This window comes from Pocillopora damicornis, chromosome 9 (genome assembly GCF_964200805.1).
Source record: "Pocillopora damicornis chromosome 9, jaPocDami1.2, whole genome shotgun sequence".
Classification (NCBI taxonomy): Eukaryota; Metazoa; Cnidaria; class Anthozoa; order Scleractinia; family Pocilloporidae; genus Pocillopora; species Pocillopora damicornis.
This window is the reverse complement of record NC_142678.1, coordinates 6,405,714-6,426,575: the sequence shown is the minus strand read 5'-3', so window position 1 is coordinate 6,426,575 and position 20,862 is coordinate 6,405,714. Positions and strand designations below refer to the sequence as shown.

General features: G+C 38.6%; 3 protein-coding genes across 6 annotated transcripts; 2 read left to right on the top strand and 1 right to left on the bottom strand.

Moving 5' to 3' along the window:
* Positions 1 to 1,518: 1,518 nt before the first annotated feature.
* On the bottom strand, positions 1,519 to 8,638 carry LOC113681657 (putative N-acetylated-alpha-linked acidic dipeptidase). Its single transcript, XM_027198764.2, has 5 exons — positions 7,583 to 8,638; positions 4,728 to 4,941; positions 4,419 to 4,616; positions 3,732 to 4,026; positions 1,519 to 3,357 (listed from the first exon to the last, which is right to left on the bottom strand). Exons 1-5 carry the CDS (start codon positions 7,864 to 7,866, stop codon positions 2,051 to 2,053), a joined length of 2,298 nt encoding a protein of 765 aa, XP_027054565.2. The 5' UTR covers positions 7,867 to 8,638; the 3' UTR covers positions 1,519 to 2,050.
* Positions 8,639 to 15,282: 6,644 nt separating this feature from the next.
* LOC113681655 (uncharacterized) lies at positions 15,283 to 18,568 on the top strand. 4 transcript variants are annotated; one of them, XM_089183274.1, is made up of 5 exons: positions 15,283 to 15,414; positions 15,489 to 15,574; positions 16,117 to 16,194; positions 16,568 to 16,887; positions 17,567 to 18,568. In XM_089183274.1, the coding sequence occupies exons 4-5, from the start codon at positions 16,610 to 16,612 to the stop codon at positions 18,129 to 18,131; spliced, it is 843 nt and encodes a 280-aa protein (XP_089039400.1). In that variant the 5' UTR covers positions 15,283 to 15,414; positions 15,489 to 15,574; positions 16,117 to 16,194; positions 16,568 to 16,609; the 3' UTR covers positions 18,132 to 18,568. The 4 variants fall into 4 exon arrangements, with proteins under 4 accessions (XP_089039400.1, XP_089039401.1, XP_089039399.1 ...); XM_089183275.1 differs by lacking the exon at positions 16,117 to 16,194; XM_089183273.1 differs by having other exon boundaries at positions 15,301 to 15,574.
* Positions 18,569 to 18,681: 113 nt separating this feature from the next.
* LOC149039840 (uncharacterized) lies at positions 18,682 to 20,529 on the top strand. Its single transcript, XM_089183276.1, has 2 exons — positions 18,682 to 19,086; positions 19,598 to 20,529. The coding sequence occupies exons 1-2, from the start codon at positions 18,968 to 18,970 to the stop codon at positions 20,325 to 20,327; spliced, it is 849 nt and encodes a 282-aa protein (XP_089039402.1). The 5' UTR covers positions 18,682 to 18,967; the 3' UTR covers positions 20,328 to 20,529.
* Positions 20,530 to 20,862: the final 333 nt, after the last annotated feature.

The following is a 20,862-nucleotide window of genomic DNA, read 5'->3' as shown; positions in this document are numbered from 1 at the left end:
TCAGAAATATATGGGGCCTCTAGCTAGATAAGCTAGATTTTAAGACCTTTAGGTTAGAAAAACCGAAATGAGACATTTGTCATCGAATCAGGTCTATAAGTAAGGCGAAGGAAAACAATAGAATTTATAACTGCTTTCATGGCGATGTTGTGTGTTTAATACTTGTTCTTTGTGCATTATATGTATAAGAGGTGTAATGGTCAAAAACGCTCGCGCCAACAACACAACAAATAAGCATTTTCGAACCTGTCGATTGAGAAATTCTTAGGAGAGCATTACTTGCATATTTGGAAAACAAAACCTTCAAATCCGTCGTGAAGCAATAAGATTATCAAGTTATAACTCACACTACAAAACTGCAACGGCAAAGATTTTAAAGACACTCCATTTGGTCCATGGGGTCTTCGTACGTACAGTAATGATTTTTGACCTAAAGAAACCCAAATTGCAAATTTGAGGTTTTTAATCATCTCCCTCCACTTTTATGAGATAAAATAAATTTTCTATAAAAAGGACCATTCTTAAGAATTCATGTGAATGTTTTTGTTATTTGTCAATACAGAAAGAAACACAGCTGCACACAAACATCTGTTGACGACTGTAGCAAATGACTGGGAGGAATGCCAAAGTAAATTTTGGAAAGAATAAAGTAAACTCTTCGTTAATTCTTAAAGGTAATCCTGTCTGCTAGTCCTGCGAAAGACACTTCGTTTAAGTGTCACTTGTCCTATGGTATCGCATCTCGCGTCAAGAACACGTAAAAGCCCGTCTTTCAAGCGGTGTTGTTGCTATTGTTGTTGTTATTTGTTTTTCAATTCGGACACAATTTACATTGAGTGTTGCAATTGATATGGGGCTCGATATGTGGGTTGCCTATCTTATGATGTGATCGACTTTTGCAACACGCCAGCATTTAAATTTCTCGTCGTCTATTCTTCTGCCACGCAGGATAAAGATGTCTAGGATGAATGCACACGTAACCACATATTCAGACTCAAGTTAATAGTTTCCCATCTTTGTACGTTTGTGTTTGTTTTCGTATTTTTTGCAGGTATTTCTTGTGATATCTAGTTGATGGTGCTGATTTCACCATCAATGTCACCGTCACCGTCACCGCCACTGTAAATGTCATTGTAACTGTCACTTTCTATTACTGTTAATGTCACTGTCATTGTCTGTCCCTGTCTTCGTCACTGTCATTATTATTGTCTTTGTCACTGCCACTGCCACTGTCACTGTTACTATCACTGTCTGTCCTGTCACTTTCAATGTCGCAGTCACTGTCCCTATCTGTCACTTTCCCTCTCTGTCACTGTAACTGTCACTGTCTGTCCTGTCACTATCACTGCCTGTTACTGTGACTATCCCTGTCTGTAACTATCACTGTCGTTGTTGCTCTCCCTGTCACTGTTAGTCTCTGATCAATATCATTATCTTTCATCTTTGCAAACTAAAGTATATCCGAAATCTTAGCATCCTTAGACAGAAATAGCGTAAGGAAAGTACCCTCAACGTGAAGATGTTTATAAAAAAATTTATTCTCCAGTGAAATATGATACTTTGATCTAATCTTTTTCAACCTATTATGGAGGCAGTTGATCCAAAACAACTACGTCTGGATTTAGCCATAGAAAAGAACCTTGGGATATGTTGAACCACCACAAATGATTTTTAAAATTCTCACAACTGACTGATGATTTAAAGGTATAGTTTACCTACATGTTTATTTAAATTACCTACTCTAAGTTTACTAAATGATAACCTACGCACAAAAATAGCAAATGAATCCCTTTTTATGAAGGAAAAGTTATGTAGTTTTAATGGGGAAGTAATTAAACTTAAATACATACGACTAGCTATTAATTTGTACAAATTGCTATATCTACTTTTTTCGAAAAATGGTCTCTGCGACCTTACACTATATTATCACCAAGCAGCTTTCGCAAAATTTTATCAAATTATGTTGGAGCATATTGCAACTTTCTGACATTTCAAATGAACGTCAAGCAAGTCAATGGAGCCGGGGTGACGGTTTTTTGATCCCATTTTCTCATTTTTTCTCGGGAAGTTTGATAGGTTCTAAGATCTTAGCAGCTGTGGAAATAGCTACTGAAACTATAGAAAGTTGCTCCCGAATCTTTGTGGTATCATTAGTTTTATTGGCTTCCTGAAACGCTCCAAAAACGCCTATAAAAGTGTCCCTGAAAAGAACATTCAGGTAAATATGAGGGTTTGTGGTAATAAGTCTGGAATCTATAAAGGGTTTTCCAACTTGGCTCAACTGGTTGTTTAACAATCGCACTGTGAGAGGATTCACGTTTTTTCCACGACTAACTTCACTGACAAAGTTCGTAAACGAATCGCATGATCTTGAGAAGTTCGATATGGATCTGTTTACAGCTGAAATGCTCTCACGTACCGCTTTTTCCCACATAAACGACGATTGTAAGGCCGTAAGGCTATTAAACGCTCGATGAAGAGTATTCGTGAGTCGTGATAAATTGAAAGGGATGATCTGAGAGTCTGATAAATCCAACAACATGCCACCCATGAGTAGAGTCATGGCGCGGTGAATCTCAAACTCAGGATCAGCAAATTTCTTCACCCAGTAAAAATTGTCTTCCTGAGTATGATAAGATGGATAAAGCTGCCAACCACCCTTATTCTCATCATAGCCAAAGAAATAACTAAAATCTGCGGATGGTATACCCGCCATGAAGAAGAACGGTATGTAATCGCTCGCAAACTGGAAAGCCCAAAGTTTTGGCTCATGTGGGTTTGAAGGCGTTGGCCCACGCTCCAACATTACATCATATATGGACTTATAAGTACCCTTTTTAAATGGCACCTCAACCATTTTTGTCCATTTGTATATAATGTCGCTTAGCAGTGGGCTAGATTGAGCCAAAAGAACATAATTTCCTTGCACTGGAACATCAGTGTTCAAGTAAGCCACACCTCGCTCCTTAAAGATCAAAGAGTTTTCCTCCATCCATTCAACAGAACCTATCAGGCCAAATTCCTCTCCACCGAAGCTGCACAGTTTTATTGTTCTCCTTGGTCTCCAACCGCCCTTCATAAGTTTTCCCAATACTCTGCTTGTTTCCTTCAGAACTGCCATCCCCGTGGTTGCATCCGCAGCGCCATATACCCATGCATCTCGGTGGTTTCCTAAGAAAACGTACCGATCTGGTTCCTGCCAGCCGTTAATAGTACCGATCACGTTATAAATCGTCTTTTGAACCAGCTGATTGTTGATGGTCAGTTTTATGGTTCTATTCCCTCCTCGAGAGCCTCGAGGGTTAAGTTGTAACGTGATGTTGAGCTCTCTAAGCCATTCTGGGGGTATATCATCCACTGGTAGAGGAAGATAAATATTTGGTTTATCGCGGGTTACAATAAGAGACTAAAGGAGTTAAAAATTTAATGTAAAGCATAGAAAAAAATGCTTACGTTCTGCAGTTGACCTCAGTAACTTCAAGCCCCGTAAGCCTACCTTACGAGTATTACACCTTGCTGAGGTTTTCACCGTTTCATTCATGCATGATTATTAAATATATTTTTCTCTCAACGGTATAAAACAAAGCTACTGAAAGTTTCTATCGAAGTTAGAGCACCTTTCCTCATCCATTGTCCAACAAAGCTGTAGCACATACTACCGATCGTTCGCGCTTTTCATATCTGTGCATCATTGATCTGGGACAAGCCAATCATGTCATGTTCATCCTTACCTCCAACTTCCTCCAATAGAGACCGTGCTGTCCCATACGATATTGGTTGTAAAAGTATGGGCAATCCAACGTGCCAGTCCTTCTTTGATTTCTGGAAGATGCCCTCTTTGGCAGGGACTCCCTTCGACAAGGGGTCGCCAAGCTCACCATAGACTCCACCCAAGGGAACTGCTTCAGAGGAAAGCCACGGTGCGTTGGGGTAAGTGGAATTTTTTCCTATGCCTTTTGGGGCGTAGATGTTAGGGTCTGGGTACATTAGGATCCCTTTAGCACCTTTATTGACAGCTAATTGAGACTAATGAGAAAAGAAGAAAATACATAGGTAAGTAAACAGTTCTATTTCTTATGGCGAGGGGGAAAAAAAGTGGGACAATCTTGCCTAATTAGAAATTGGCTCAAAGAGAATCAAGACGCTAAAACGTAGAAAACTTGAAGGAAATACATTTTAACAAGTGCAATATCTCACAATAACATGGAACTTTTGACCTAAGCATCTGGAAATAAAATCAACATTTAATTGAATGAAAATTCTGTCGGACTACGAAAACCAGGACTAGGGCTAACACAGAATAGAAAGTCACAGCAACGTGCAGTCTTTGTACAATAGCGCTAATCGCATCTCGCATGACTCATCCTGAATTATATATCAATTGCATATGTAGTCAGAAAGAGGAAAACTTCACAGACCAAGGTAAAGAAACTCCAAAAGTCTCGTGTCAACAGAATGGTGCCATTCAGAGATATATTAAGTTTCTCCAACTTTTGCAAATCCTTCGCAGTTCCCTGATTGACGTACACCAGTCTCCCTTCAGCAGTCCCATTGTTGGAATATGCAGTGTATGGAGTAAACAAACTTGTGGCCTTGATCCCTGGGCCAGGTGAGACCTATTTCACAGAAAACGAAATGTCATGCTGGCGAACATTCGAGAGAATGCCTTTTTTTAAGTGGCAGAGAGACACTTGAAGCAAAAGATTTTGGAAAGAGAGAAATGTAACCTTTAACTGCTCTTTAAACGTTTTGACGAATGTTCCGTCTTCAGACACAACTGAGATGGTGTTGGGGTTGTTATCCTCTGGATAAGACAGTAACACATTGTATTTCGGGAGTTCGACTTTGTCAAATCCATATTCTCGCCATTTTTTAGCCAATTTATATGCCAGTTGTTGTTGTCTCTCCCCGCCAGCCATATGAGGGACCTGGGAATAGAACCTGTGGGCCAATAGAATCCAAGGTAAGATTCATCTTGTAATGAATTAAAGATATGATTAGTGCATCCTTGCGAAGGAATTCCTTGAATTTTTCATGAAGACTACGCCTTACATTAATAGGATTTTTAATCCGTCTTTCTTAGTTCATAAAAAAAAAAGTTTTATATAAGTAGAAATATTATCTCAGCATCTTTTTATTTTGGTAGTCAACTGATAACCATGGACAAGACCAGAATTTCGTGATCAAACAAGAACTCTGCTCTCTGTTTGACCAGCGGCAGGTCAAGGTGAACGTCAATCTAATATTTTGGCTAAATACAAAGAAAGCGAGATTTTAATCACTTTCAAACTATGTTATTTCGACAAAGAAATACAAAGTGCTTCTAGAAAACCAAGAGGTGCATGTCTAGTACACCGACTAGTTCACGCTTGATTCAGCAAAGGTGGCAATAAGATTCTCCAGACAACGCGTCGACTGTGTGTCGAGAAAAATATCTAATAGTAAGGTTTCCAAAGTTCTTCCAGCTCTCTTGTTAAGAATATAAAATTGAAGGAGGATTCCATTACTCATGAATGATATGCCACTCTTACATTAGATCATATTTTTTTTCCTGGAAAACGTTTTCCTGGACAAGTTTATGTTGGTGATACACATTGGAGATGAGTCTTAAAGAGTCTTTGTACAAGGATACTTTTTGAGGAAATACTTGAAGAATTAAAGATGATACTGAACCTATACCACCGGAAAAGGATAATTATCGAGGAATTTCTTTGGAATTGAAAGCGAATGCTTCTCCTTCCTTTCCATTAGTATCAAAGTAGATATTTCTTCTAAGAGTGAATTTTCCAAGCGTAAATCACAGGTATTGCTGCGATTTCAGAGTCGAAGTAAAGTTATCCGAATAAACTCCATTTTCTAAAAGGTTAAATCCTCATATCATAAGGATTAGGTCAATAGAGTAAGAATGAAATCAATAACCACAATGTTGACATCTGATATATAAAGAATCTTTTGAATCGATACGACGTAATGATCGCTAATGTCGGTAATCAAATTTTCATTCCACCAGCAATTTTGTTTTTTTTAAATAACTCGAATGCTTAGGTCGTTATTCCGTCTCTTTTCCTAAAATGGAATTAAAAAGTTTGCTTCGTGAGTCATTTGTGTGGTAAACCCGGGACAAACCGGCAAACCTTTTGATTAATTCTTTTACCACACAGGAAGTTATTTGCGACATTGCTGATGAAAGCGGCATGCGGAGAACTTTTTCCCTTCAAACTGAATACCCTCACCATCGCGTTCTGGAAGGTTTATGACGGATCCGAAATTTATAAAGGATCCAAAGTCAAACTTAAACTCGAGTTCTCTGTGGGAACATGGGTTTTTCTTTAAGTCAAACGCCCGTGGAAATGTTTGAGATCAGTCTTAATACTTGGAAGAAGTTCCTGACATATTGATGTCAAAGTCGCTTTCCTGTGTCTACGTTGTATTCTAGCAAAGGAATTTGGTTGTCGATCAGTACGTCATCAGTTATGGTAAAATAAATCTATTTGATAATTGAATCAGTTTTGAAAGTTTTGACGATGGAAGCTTCAAGCAATGTCACCATGAAGAAAAGCTATACACTTGATAAACTTCCTCAAAACTGAGAGAAAATGTTGACAATTGATGAAAGATGGTCAAAGAACTCAGAATAATTCGTAGCCCTGTTTCAACTTGCCCCCTCTTCCAATATCAAAACTATTTCGATCAGTTGTATGGTTTGGAGATAACTACGAATTCGGTTATTTTTCGCTTTAGACTAAGATATATGAAAAGCGAGAGAGCGAGATATAAAAAACGTAGGTACTTCAGTAGGGAAAAGTAGTTACAATCTACATGAATTCTTTGTCATATCATTTTAAAGAAACTACGCTCTCGACATCACTAAATCTGGCGGTATGAAGGACACATATTACATATGGACCTTGCATATGCCTTTGTACCTACGCGAGCATTTAGAAATCCGAAGGTCTTAGGTTTTGTTCCTCTTAGAGGGGAAATTAGTTGCCTTCTTAGTCCTGTTTTGTCTAGTGACAAAAATAAAATATATCTGTTCGACGAACGAATGAGCACAGTCGAATCAGCTTGCGGGGAATCTGTTCCATTATTCCTATTCTAAGGTTGAGACATTTGGTAAAGATTTTAATCTAGCAGGTGAGCTACAGCTATGGAAAAGCCAGGAAAAATCTGCGTCTCTAAAATACGTTGCACGCTTATACCTACGGTGCTACGAAGCCACAAAGTGGGAGAGAAGCAAATTTTGGCGGGTTCTTCATACCCTTAAAGAGTCTTTTCGCAATTATATAAATTTAATCATATTTTGACCCGCGGGTAATAAATCAGCGAGGATACGATACTTATAGGTTAGCTACAGAAGGAAAATAATGCAGAAAGGCGCATTATCACTTTTAGCATTCCACATACGGATTAACATATCCTCCATAGTTTGTGGCCGATAAGTGAAATTTAGTTAACGAATAAAACAAGCAAACTATTATCGAAGAAAATAAAACCATTGCAATTTTGTTACATTTGCGTCAAACAACAGGGACCCGAATTCAAGCCTTAATATAACATCATTGATGGTTTAGAAGTATACCTCAAGGTTTCCTCGAGCTCTGTGGTGTTTACATTCTTCTTAAAGTGGCTGAAAGCTTCATCGCCGTTGAGAGGGTTTGTCTCACTTTTGTCTTTAGTCTTTGGGCTGTCTCTCCCTTTATCACCTTTCAAAAAGTATCCAAGAAGAAAACCGCCCGATGCTGAAATAATCCCAATGAACAATACGATCAAAACAATGTGCTTCTTTTTAGGACGAGATCCTCCAAAACTAATTTCAGATGAGACTGACGCTGATAAGTGAAGTTTGGAGCTAGCCAATTCCATTTGTGAAGTGTGGTTAATGTAACACCCAAAGGCAGCTCTTCAAAAACGCGCTTGCCGAGAACGAAGACTGATCAATTGGTTGCGGTTTACGGTGAACCTTAATTAAAGGAAGTCAGCTAACAAGAACTCTGTCATTTAAAATGAATTGCTTAATTCACAAGCTTCAGGTCATATGTTTTAAATGAAAATAATGTTCCCCTAGGCATTTATCTTGTTTCGTCAACCACTTACGTACTTGTTAACCAAACGTATCGAATAAATCCTTCCTAAGCCGCCTAGTTGTAAATAAACGTTTGAAATGTGTTTTAACGTAAAAAAAAAAAAAAGGGTCATACTCATGCAAACCAAAGGGCTCTTTTTCTAAGAAATTCTCTTTAGCATATCCTGTAAACAACGAGAAGCAACATTTACGTGTGTGGTGTGTCAAAACTATGATATATTGCTAAACAAGCAAGTGCTGACGTACGTAGCAGACATTGATCTTAATGAAAAACCTAAATTTTTTTTCTTGCTTGTGAATAGCAGTCGGCAATTGAGAGAGTAACACTTTTTTTAGGATAACCGTAAGCAATAAATGTTATCGCTTATCTGAAATCACTATTTTATCTTTTACCAACGGAGATAAAGAACGTGGAGCGAGGATATCGACTTCCTCTGAAAAATAAGAACAAAGTAAAAAATATGACGTGTAACATTATCTCGTGATTGTCAGCATGTATGTTCTAGAATCCTTTGCACTTGAATTCTCTTAATCCCAAGAATGGTGTTCTTTCTGCACATCATTCACTGCATCCGAGAATGCCGAGCGAAGTACAGACTTATTCACCAAATGATAAGTTGAGGACAACTTTTGCCGCGAGTTGTAAAGTGTGGTGGTTTTTCAGGTCATTTATCGACAGAATTTAAAAGAGGTTATGGGTCGCTGTGGACTTAAATCTAATTTTAAATTCCACCACTTGGATGTTAAATGTTGTTTATCCAGACGGCTTACGTAAGTTTTTCATTGCCATGTTTGTATTACCACCCTGCCGCGTTAAACCATTTCAGATTTGTTTATGCGATACAACATTACATTGACAAATTCCGTTTACTGTGGGCAAGATAACCATGTCGAAAAGTAAATAATTCGACTCAAATGTTGCCAGCATTGTGTATGACGAACACCTCCACTCAACGAGTAAAAAGTTCTATACATTACTCCTTGCCATTTTCAATTGCATGGAAAAATTATTCAAGATCGCTCCCGCATTTTTGCCTAGTATTGACAACGGGTCTACGGAAGTGAGTATAAGCCTTTTTGCGGGGTTATCTGTGTAAGAACTTCCGCCCACAAACCTATAATCAATTTCTCAATAACATCCTGTTCTTAGGGCTCGCCAGGGGAAGTCTATTCTGTTCTCATCTGGTCTGTGATTTAGAGGCTTGCACAACTATTTTCGCTTTGACCGGAACTTTGAGGTCTACCCTTCATGCTGTCAGTCGATTGTGGGCTTACGTGTGATGTTTCCTTGTTATCAAAGTGCTTTGGCTACAAACCTTAGCAGCGAACGGACAATTGCAATCGCTATCAAACTTTCTGTAATCCATGCGGATTTCAATCAGTTTCACGAGCTTTAGGGAATCTTTTATATCCCAGCAAACCGTATCTTAGATAATCTCGTACTCTACCAAAAATCTACAGTTCTGGAAATGATCCAAAATGATAGGGTTGTACTTCTGCACACCAAGAATTAATCCGGTGTAAAAATTAAAAAAAATGCGCGCTGGGAGTTTGATTTACAACGGAATGCGAAGTGGCTCCCTAGGCTCGTTTTTGAATATCCACAAACCATGAATTTACAGGGAGATCTATACCTGGCGAAGGCGCCAAGTTTGGTTTAAAAGAAATTTTCAGAGTAAAAACGACTTTCGTGTATAACTTCAATTTCCTGTGATGGAAAAGAATCCCAGCCGAGCCGGAGAGGTAGTACTCCAACTCATGTAGGGCGGAAAATGGGATAAGCTCCCACTGTGTGGGCTAAAGAGCCACGATAAAAAACTTTGAAATGCCAGATCACAAAAATTGCAGGTTTAGATTTAAATGCCTGAAAACGGCACCTATTTCCTTGTTGACAAACGTTAACAACGCGGACCCGTCAGAAGAACGCAAAGTATGCAAATATCAGTAACAGATGTTCGTGTGAGTTCTTGGTGCGAAGCCAAGTGTTTCAAAATGCATTAAGGATAGACTTGACCTTTTGAACCTGTTCAATAGAGTTGATAATAAACACAGTTCACGTTGAGATAAGAACGATTATGCACGCACATAGTGATCGTGTATCTGTTTATCTAAGACAGATTGGATTTTTCTCCATTAGGTTAAATGCTGTAGTTTGATTCACAAAGCTGCGACTAAGTTCTCCTGCGTTTTGCACTTTAGTAAGTAGGAGAGGAAAAATTTGAAAGAAGACTCAAAGAAATTCAGTTTGGACTACATGGATTTCCTTCCAAAAAAGACGACATCAAATTGGTATTTACGCATTCGGAATTACGTCACTAACCACATCTACATGACGCAAATTTGACAAAAATCTCTTAAAATTCCAACCCGGTACTTGAGGGAAAGGATTAAGTTAAATGCAACTAAAATCGCCTCTCCGTTATGTCTCGAGAACACATACCTGTGAATCCGCTGAGAAAAAAATTCACGAAAAAGGATGACCAATACTGCACAAAAATTTTGTAGCAGATTTCACTTATCGGTAATTTTACGATAGGAAACATACACTTCTTGTCGTATCAGTCACTGATAAGATCTTTACACTTTCGTAATTTCACACATTCATTGAGTAGTTTACTTTGACAGTTGCAATACTGCACTGATTTCAGTCGAGACACTGTTGCTAATTTTTTTCCTAAATCTCTCTTAAACTGTTGCAGGGAAATATGCCTTGAATATTTACATTACTGTCCAAAAAATCTCTGTCTGTTATTCAAAGAGGAAACGACCCAATTTAAAACTGAAGCGTCGACAGTAATCCGTGATTATTTTGATTTTGCTCAACTCTTTCCTTTAATTGGTCCAGAAAACACGCACCACCTTCTCAACCAATCATAAGCTAAACTAAGTCGTAATATGGTGGAATTTAGAACAGCTAAGTACGATGGCTTTGATTTCTGATAAGCTCTTTATGCTGTTATCCTTTGTTCTAAATAATGGGCTCTCTGAGTTTCTTTGGCTTGGGCTTTAACCTTCTTAAAATGGACTTCACTTAGCTTCCATCCTTGAGTATCTTTCAATAAACTATTGGCCAAAATCAAAGTTAAGATCACTTTCAATCCTAATTAATCATCTCTCTTTACCAGTTCTCTAAATGACTGACTCTCGACCGTTAAATACGCAGGCGAAAAACAGGGATCTTTAAAAGAATTATTCGCAAGAAATCAAACGCCTCCCTTTAAAACTTAAGACAAAATAAACCACTGCACATTTTTTTTTCTTTTTTCTTTTCTTTAATCCAGAAAGTAGCCTAACTCTTGCACAATTTTTTTTTTCAATGTGCTCGAATTGGGCTTCGAACACCGCCACATTGAAAAAAAAGTTTCAGTTGTCTGATCACACAGGTACGACGCGATAGATACACATTTACAACATCTAGATCACAAATATCAGCTGCCTTTGTCCTCGGCTCTTTTTTTTTTTTTTTTTTTTTTTTTTCAATTAGCACGAGATTAAGTTCAATGATGTGGTTATGTTGTGAGGTTCATATTATATCCCGAGTTATTGGCCGAGATGCTGAGCAAAATTGAAAAAAGGCGACGATCGTTTTCAAATTTGTTACTCTTTGAAAGCTCAAAAGTCGGTAAACTTTATGATTCAATTTCCATTTGAATGTCGAATGTTATCCGGGATTTATATCTGTTTTCCTTCATTTCACTTTGTGATTGGCTCAGAAAACCCGCGCCACTTTCTCAACCCATCAAATGCAAATCTTGCAGTAACACTGGTGTTACTGTTAAATTATGACTAGGGCAAGTGCTACAAACATCGGACCGTGTTCATCAATTTCATGACAGGTTTTTTTTTTCCTCGTTGCTTACTGGAAACAATAGGCCTGATGATATCAGCAGCAGACAGAACAGCTTCTGCAACCAGTGACAGCTGTTTCTTCACATCAGCGGCGTTGCCTATATTCTTGCCTCCATAATGCCTGGAAAGGATCGTCCCTACAAGTTTCGTGAATAAACATGCTGCATGATCGGGTCATTTAACTTCAAATAGGGACTGATAAATGCTCTCTCCACCCGAAACATTTGTTCACTGATTCTCCTGACAACCAATTGGCCTTCTTCTCCAGCAAGCTTGTCTTTTTCCGCATGAAAAAGAGTACTCGCATCCATAAATTTCTCTAAAGCATCATGTACGAGCGTCTTCGATACATTCCAGCGGCCCAGTATTTCATCAATCATTCCAAAAGAATTTTTGACTGCTTTGGCATAACATAAGACTTTGAAATAGAAAACAGAAGTGTCGCTAAAATGAAAGCGAGTCCGCCGATGAGTTTAGTCATGGGATCCACGAACTTTATCCTATATTAATTTTATCCAATAACAGCAGTCTATCCGCGTATGATAAACTGGGTAAAGAAGAAAATTATTATTTTCATCGTCATAAAAGTAACTGAAGTCAGCGGCTGGCACGCCAATACTCATACAAAAAGGCAGATAATCGCAGAAAAAAGGTACGGGAATCGTGAAGGGCTTTCTGGGGTAGTCTGCTGATCTCCCATATCTCTCCAGTCGATTGTTGAAAAGGGTCCTCTTATCCAGGCTGCTGATCGTCTTTATTCTATGAAACATCACTTTGGCAAGCATCGGGCATGTCTGAGCAATCAAGACGTAGTTGACACCCATAGCAACATACGTATTCGAGTAAAGAACTGCTCGATTTACGAGTAGCTTGGTGTGCTCCTCAACCCACTCGACCTAGCCTATTAAACCGAACTCCTCGGCTCCCCTACTCCATAACTTAAATGTCCTTCGCAGCTTCCAGCCGTCTTTTCGCAAGTCTCCGAGGACTCGAGCGACTTCCATCAAAATGGTAGAACCACTGCACCTGCGGCTCTGAAGAAAAATGCGTCTCGATGTTTTCCCACAAGAACATACCGATCTGGTTCTTCTTCATTACTCATGGCTCCGATGACATTGTAATTAAATTTTTTTTCATCTCTAGTTTGTTGTGTACTCGCAGACGCACCTATGTGCCGTGATTAGTAAATCCAGGACCAAATCTTTGACATTGAGAATGCCACGCCATCTCTCTAGGACTTCGTCTCCTGAAATATCATCCTTAAAAAAATTATATTTGTTTAAAAAATTATACCATTAGAGCATGCGGAAAGCTTTGCAGTGTACTTTAAAGGCCAAAATAAAATCAGGTCAAATGAAATCACATCTGGCGGACAGGAATTAACATTAACTAAAATTCATGGACGACTTTTGAGCGGGAAAAACATGCTCGACAGTTTTATGAATTCGCATGAAACAGTCTTTTCAAGATATCAGTGTTTTCTTTTTGCATCGATACATGACTTGTCTTCTTATACCCTGAATCGTAGGATTGATATGTTATTCCTAAAAATTGCAGAATTTAGCTCATAATAGGCCATTTTACAGTTGTGCACTTAATCGCCAAGCCTTTGATTTGGAGTGAGGCTGAAGTGACCTTGTTGTGATAGAGACCAGTATCTACAAAGTAATTTACATTTGAAAAGCAGCAAGGTTTGTATCATAACAAGGTCACCCTTAGCCTCACTCTTTATTCAAAGGCTTGGCAACCAAGCACACAACTGTAAAATGGACTATTAGCAACAATAAGCCAACCCCAACCAGCCAACTTAAAACCTCGCATGCACAAGCTAACTGAAACGCAAACCCTGGTAAAAGAAAGGTGGAAGGATTCTCTCCTTCCCCACGGATTAAGGCCAAAATTTACATGTGAAGCGTTAACTTTTCACAAAGGCGAGGGTGATTCGTGAATTTATGAACCAGCGTAAGGCGTGATTTGTACCCTAAAATATGCGTGACGTTCATTTCGCGAAAACCTCATGATTCACGCCTGACACCTTGTGTCAGAGTTAGAGACTTGAAATTTCCTGTTTATATAAGTGGGGTTGAATATCAATTGGGACATCGTCCTGTTTTCTTCTCCAGCTGCCGATACTATTCTGTACGTGTAACAAATTTCAATAAAGTTAAAGTAAAGTTAAAGTGCCAAAATGGTGGGTAAATAGTCATTACACTTACAAAATGTAGCGTATATTAACCGGGCTTGTCACTTTGACTAATCACAACCACCCACATCGGTGCTGGCGCATTGTCAGTTTCTTCCTACCCAAAAAATGATAGGGAGGGGGCACAGGATCCACTCCCCCCGCCCCCACCCTCCATCCATGCTATCCATGCTTACTTGCAGGCCTCGTACTAAGATATGTTGGTATTTATCTTGAAAGCCAATTTGTGTGGTATTACGTCATATTTCCTTCACCAACCACTTCTGGTTTCCGCAGACGAGACGATGACGTCCGACAATCAAGGGTCCTTGTGTCCTTGCGTACTTCTCGATGATGTAAACCTCTTTGGGAATAACAAAAGGCCCGAATCAAATCAAATTCTACTTTTGTGTTTTCAGAGAAAATCAAATAAAAGATTTCTCCAATACTTTAAAAACTTACTTCATCATTGCGTTACAAGTTTCACGAGCCGATAGGCCATAAATCATAAATTGCACAGGCAAACATGCTTTTTTTAAATATGTCTAGTCACTACTCCTAATCAAATCATCTCTTAACGCTACTTTGCACGTGCCAGGTGTAGATTACTCGAAAGAGTTGTTCAGAGTTTTGAAGATCGATTCTCATATGTTTAATTTCCATGTTATTGATCTTTTACGACAATGACTATAGGCAAATAAAGTTAATTTTTTTTTTCATCGTAGAAGCTAAAATATCAAGTACAATACCTCAATACGAAAGTCAAAATCCCGTATTGTATATAGCTCAACTCGGTTTCGGCTTTCGTCATTGACTTATGAGATCTAATCAAGAGCAAGATATTTTGTTGAGTATATGCTAAGAAGAATTAAAAACTGAACTAAATTTGGCGCTATGCGAAGAGGAAAAATTCATCTTCTTGGCATGAAAATTTATTTTGAGCTGCCATATGATCAACCTCATTTCCTGCGATGATAGTTGAATAATTTGGCGTGTATTGTATCAAGAGGAGTATTCAGACTGTAAAAAATCTTGGCAAGCAACCACACTTCGAGTATAGACACTAATAAAGCACAATACTATGAACCTAGCTATTTATGTAATATTTTGAAATTTTTATAATGGGAACCACTTTAAACAAAATAACCAATATTCTTGTTGTATAGATATATCGTGTTTCAGAAAGCTAAAATGATGTGGGCTGCTTTTAAGGTAAATCGCATGACAACAAGAGTGGCAGGGGATTGGAAAGGAAAGCAGTGACCTAACAAGGCCTAAAGTAAAACGGAAAGGAAAGGTTTGATTAGCTTGACTTTGTGTTGAATCTCGACAATTTTTTCCCCACGTTTTGAACTTTCTCTCTGTCCTAAGGAGAAACTCTGGGCCATCCATTTTCAGTTCGTCACCAACGGAGGGTTCCTGCAAGGAAAATTACCAAGCAAGTCTTTATTTAAAAGGTTCGTTTACATGTTAATTAAGTTTTTGTCAAATGATAGGTATTTCAAGTATATTAAGCCAACCCTTTACTCCATTAGAATTCTACTTCGACGAGTTTTATTTTTTTTTCTGATTGTGAAAGGTCAAGCTTTCTTTTTATGATTATTCACAGATTGAAAACTATATATTTGGAAGATACTAGCTGTAAACATTGTGTCAGACGAATAAACCTTGAAAACAGTTGATAAAAATAATAATGACGAGGAATGTGTATTGATCATTAATTAATTGAAAATCCGGGCGAACTTCAGACATCAATATGCGGTATATATTATTGTGACCGGCGATAGGAAGTGGCCGCCATAATCAGTCAACACGGCGAATCTTGACTGACGAAATGAATGAATTTTTATTTTTATTTTTTTTATCTACCATTTTTTTATCATTATCATTTCTTAAAAGAGTTCCGCTGATTTATATCCACCTTGGAGCTCAACTCGTAAAAGTAACGTTAGTTAACAATTTGAACATGAAAACTTAAGAAATGGTCAATAAATTTCAGGTCGTTATCCGGGGTAAGACTCGAACCGCTGACTAGGAATTCCTGCTGGTTAGCGGGCCCAAATAGGAGCGCCATTAGGCAAGTTACCAATGAATCTACTTTACACTTATAAAATTTTCTGTTGTTTGTAGACAAACGATATTCCGTTGATGTTAGCAGCAATATAGATATAGAATATACCGCTTTGCAGCCATGAAGGTCATCGAGATCAAACATTTTCCGTAGCTTCAAAATCTTAAGACAAGATTGAAATATTAATTATTTAGTTTCTACGTTGAGTAATCGAAACTCCTCGTTGGAAAATTCAGCCACAAGAAAGAAGGGGAAGGGAAACTGGAAAAATGGGTTATATTGACACAATGCATGTTCTTCCTACTGGCGCCGTGGTCATGGTGCAATACTCGCACAAATGACTTTAAAAAAAACGCCAATTTTCTATTCTTCTTCAAAGGTGTTGTTGACAAGGATCTACGGAGAAACATTCGCCTCCAGGATGACTTTACAACATTTTTTGCTTCAAATTTTATTCCTGGTCTGCCTCTGTGATGCAACTTTAGGATGTACTCCTGGTGAATCCCCTCTCAAGCTAAAGAATCGCTCAGATAGCTTCGTCAAGGGTTGCTATTGTAAAAACGAAAGACTTTCTTTGTGCTTCGAGATTCAGCGCGGGTTTGTACAACTGACAGACACAAACAACAATGTACTGGTGCAATTTAGTAAGCCAAATCGTCAAAGAACTCACGTAAAAGTATTGGGGCACGATTTCTTGTGGTAAGTTTTAGTAATAATTTTTTTGTTTAGAAATACCCCGTGAAGTGTCAGTCATATATCATTACTTCATTGTTGTACTAACAAGCGAGTGATTTTCGCCCAATGAAATTTTAATCATTTAGCACGATGCTTGTACAACCAGTAAAGTTTTCACAATGCTTTTAACCTGTTGCGTTAAAACAAACAAACAAAAACAAAACTGAGCTAAACTAAAACAATTTCAGACAACTACCGCCTTCCAAAGGTTAACAGCTTACTTGTGAAAGCAGAGAAGGCAAGGTTGGAGGCGCAGCAGGGTAGAGGGACTGCGAATGAGAGTGAAAATTTTGCAAGGAAAAAAATCGCTAGCTCTTTGATTCTCGCCAAAATTAATCTCTATAGAAAGCAAAACTCATAAAGACTTTGTTATAAAACCCATGATCTATGGCACTAAGAAACATCCTTCCCCCCCCCCCCCGATTTTTTAGCCAATTTATGGCTAATGATTATAATATCTTTCCATTGTTGTAGCCAGAAAGTTTTTTTTAGGGTTAAAATTTTTTACGACCGACGACTAAGATTTGTCCATTTTTACGCCTAACGGTTAATTTTTGTTGGCCGTTTTACGTACGGCTAACGGTTGACACTATTGAGTCCCTCGAGAAGGTGGATACATTTTGGTTTTCATTTTGCATGGTAGGCCCCATCCTGGCTCCGAGCCGTTTGTTATCGGAAAGGAATCCAATATTTGGACCGAAGACTCAATATCTGAGAGAGTTACAGATCTGCCAAAGGGTATGAAACAAAGTTCTTCTGAGCTGTACCAAAGAGCTATGACGAGGCTTCGAAGGAAACCAGAAATGCAACTTCTGTTGGATGTTTCGCACGCCCTACACGACGAAGCAAGAGAAAATGCCGCAACAAAAGCCTTCCATGTGATGTCCATGAGCTTGCTGGGAACGCCTGGTGTCGCTGCGCACGCGCGTGACCAACAAACCGCCGCCCACAGATACCTAAGACTTTTTGACAGAAAGCGGAGCTCTTGTAGAGATCTTAGAGGAGATCCGGATGGAAACAAATGTCTAGGAATGTGTGGAGCAGGCTGCTGGTGCTGGAATCTTGTTTGTAATGACTGTTGTTATCATCAGGGATGTTACGAACACGATTTATGTTGTAGGAAAAAACGATTGTCAGGATACTGTCTGTTTCCATTTCTTTATGGCTTCAATTGTGATAGCTACGGGGGATATCCCAGCTGCGTTTAGAAATGTTATCAGTTCATGTCTGTTCGTGTTTTGAAAATAGAAAAGCAAGACATGAAAGCTGGTAATCTTACATCTCAGTTGTTTCTGCAATAACGTAAATTTGCGGGTTTTTTTCCACATAAAGAGTAGAAGAAAAATTAATGAGATCACAGCATGGGAAAAACATTCTTGCCGTTATCTCATATTGTGTCATTTCCATTGTTATATGTCATAAGTTGAGGGGAGGGGAGGGTGTTCAAATAAACCCCTACTGGGACCACCCTCCCAAAAGTTCTAGCAGTGACAAACAGTTAGCATTTTCAATAAATATAGTTCTGAGTCTAGTTAGAGAGAAAGCTGTACTAATATTTAAGATGTAATTGAATGAAGTTAGCTCCTGTTACAATTTCCACTTAATGAGGATATTTATGGGAAAATGAATAAAGAGGATAAATTTCTGAAGAAACTGTGGTGTTTACATTTCAGTGTATTTTCCCGACACATAGTCCAAGATGCCTCATGCACGTGAAAAACACTAGCCCTAGTCACACCGACAGTTTGTTTTGTCTCCATAACAGGGATCTAATCATGAACTAAGTCCAGAGACCACCTTCTGATAGCAATCGTAGAAGGTCTAAGATCCATACCACTTTAAGAAAACCAGCGCTTATACAAAGACGATGGAGAAATCTTTGTCTTCTCGCTGTTTGCTTATTTTTTTCCTCCGATTTTTTAACTTAGACATGGAGGCCAAAATTACACAGAGCCTTGAATTTACAAGGGCTGCTGGGAGTATTATTAAAGGCTGCTGGAAAGGCCAGGGCCAAGCTGAGACAGTTTCACCGATCTACTTCTAAATGTCTGAGAGGCTAATACGTATAACGTATAATCGGAACGGGCGTACTTTGGCGATATATCACACTAATAAGGAGAAAGATATCCAATACTTACAAGTTCTCGGCGCTGGATTGTTGAGGTAGGCAACGAATAGATGTTACACTGAGTTATAATACTATTGCGTTGCTTTGCTGTTTACGCCCGAGAAATTTTCTCATGAACAAACAATTGCTCCATCGCTTAGTTAATAAAAGTTTACACGCAGCTTTCATATCAAGGTTAGTCTAGAAATGATTTGACAATAATAATGAATTAATAATAATTAATTAATTAGTTAATTAATAATTAATAATAATGAATTAGTACGAGTAGCTGGAGTAAAACCATGTCTTTTTCCTTCTGTGTACTTGGTCCTTCGGTGTAATGACCACATTTCAGAAGAATTTTTCATTTTGATCTTTATGAGTCTAAGTTTACATCTGATAAAGGAATAAAGGGGTAAGTTTCTTAAGAAACTGTGCTGCTGCGTCGGTGGGAGAGTATAACGAGGTAATTTGTTATTATCAACTGGGGTTGCCAATCCTTATGAAATTTCATAGTTTTACACCTCGATTGAAAGATAAACATTTCTATGTTTTGACTTACCTCAGACACAAGGCAGTGGAAAGGAGAGTACCGATGTTCATGTCGAGATCTCTCGCACGGAAAATCATCAAACGCAAGTTCAAAGAACTGTCCTATGAAAGCAATTCCCCAGGAGATCATCAAGTGTTCGTCAAAGAAATTTTGCGATCAACCAAACATGGTGCATATTTTAAGAGGAGAGGAAGAAGATCTCTAACTGAAAACGAAGTTGTAACGCTGGAGAAAATCTCAGCAACTTTATCCAAATACTTGTCGAGTTCTCACCTGTCAAAAGTTATGGAAAGATGCAACTTGTTCTTTTTGGGTCTCATCCGCTCCAGAGGACCACTGGAGAACACTCCAAAGGATCATTTTATGGAACGATTTACAAGGAATCACATGGATTATGAAGTCAATGTTGTTAATCGCGTTTGTCCATCAGGAAAATCTCACAAACCTCTAAGAGGGACTGGGTACGATAGTACCATTGGGGCCAATAAAAACGAGAAATCGCACGATTGCGAAGACATGCGCAATGGATCAGACCAAGAATGTTTTGGAATGTGCGGGAAGAAATGCTGGTGCTGGCACTGGGTGTGCGGCGATTGTTGTTTGCACAAGGGTTGTCTGCAACACGATGCATGTTGCCGTTATGCAAATCCCCAGTATTTATCGACATATTGCCTTCTTCCGTTTGTTTACGGGTTTGATGGCGAAAATGGTTATCACGGCTACCCAACTCGTCTGCATAGGTGAATCTCCTTTGTTGCTAATCGAATGGGAACTTCCTTTGACGCGTGGGAAATAGATTTCTCCGTCTAAGGTCGATTTAACCTTGTTGTTTCATTGCCCGGAGATAATATACATGGCTTTTGAACAATGTTTCAAAATATTCAGCCGTCAGGACGGCAACGCCGAGAAAGATGATTAAAAAATAAATTTACCTATTTAGTTAGAATTTCGCGAATGGCTGGTTGTGTTTACCATCTCTTGCGTTACCATACCTCAACTTCAGCAAAACGTATTGAGTTCCAAATAGAAACTTAAATAATTTTGTCTTCAGTTTTTCCGTTATCAGACCATGCAAATCTCGGTGATTTCATTAGTAAAAAAAAAAAAGATGTGTAACGCGAAAAAAACAAGCAAAACGAATGGTACGAAATGTTGGGCACAACAGTCTTTGAAGTACAAGTTTTAAACTGAGATATTTATTTGGACCATGGGCCTTTTTTCCAGTCTTAAAGCACCCTATTAGGAAATGAGGTCCTAGCGGAGAGGGCCTGGGATCGTA

What these genes read in the sequence shown, in the direction of transcription:
- LOC113681657 (XM_027198764.2), bottom strand. Translation starts at nt 7,866, where the DNA reads ATGGAATTGGCTAGCTCCAAACTTCACTTATCAGCGTCAGTCTCATCT. An exon ending in CGTTTAAAGAGCAGTTAAAG is followed by an intron (nt 4,617 to 4,727) that starts GTTACATTTCTC and finishes TCTGTGAAATAG; the next exon opens with GTCTCACCTGGCCCAGGGAT. An exon ending in TTTGGAGTTTCTTTACCTTG is followed by an intron (nt 4,027 to 4,418) that starts GTCTGTGAAGTT and finishes TTTTCTCATTAG; the next exon opens with TCTCAATTAGCTGTCAATAA.
- LOC113681655 (XM_089183272.1), top strand. Translation starts at nt 16,526, where the DNA reads ATGACTTTAAAAAAAACGCCAATTTTCTATTCTTCTTCAAAGGTGTTG. An exon ending in TTGGGGCACGATTTCTTGTG is followed by an intron (nt 16,888 to 17,566) that starts GTAAGTTTTAGT and finishes TTTGCATGGTAG; the next exon opens with GCCCCATCCTGGCTCCGAGC.
- LOC149039840 (XM_089183276.1), top strand. Translation starts at nt 18,968, where the DNA reads ATGTCTGAGAGGCTAATACGTATAACGTATAATCGGAACGGGCGTACT. An exon ending in CTCGGCGCTGGATTGTTGAG is followed by an intron (nt 19,087 to 19,597) that starts GTAGGCAACGAA and finishes GACTTACCTCAG; the next exon opens with ACACAAGGCAGTGGAAAGGA.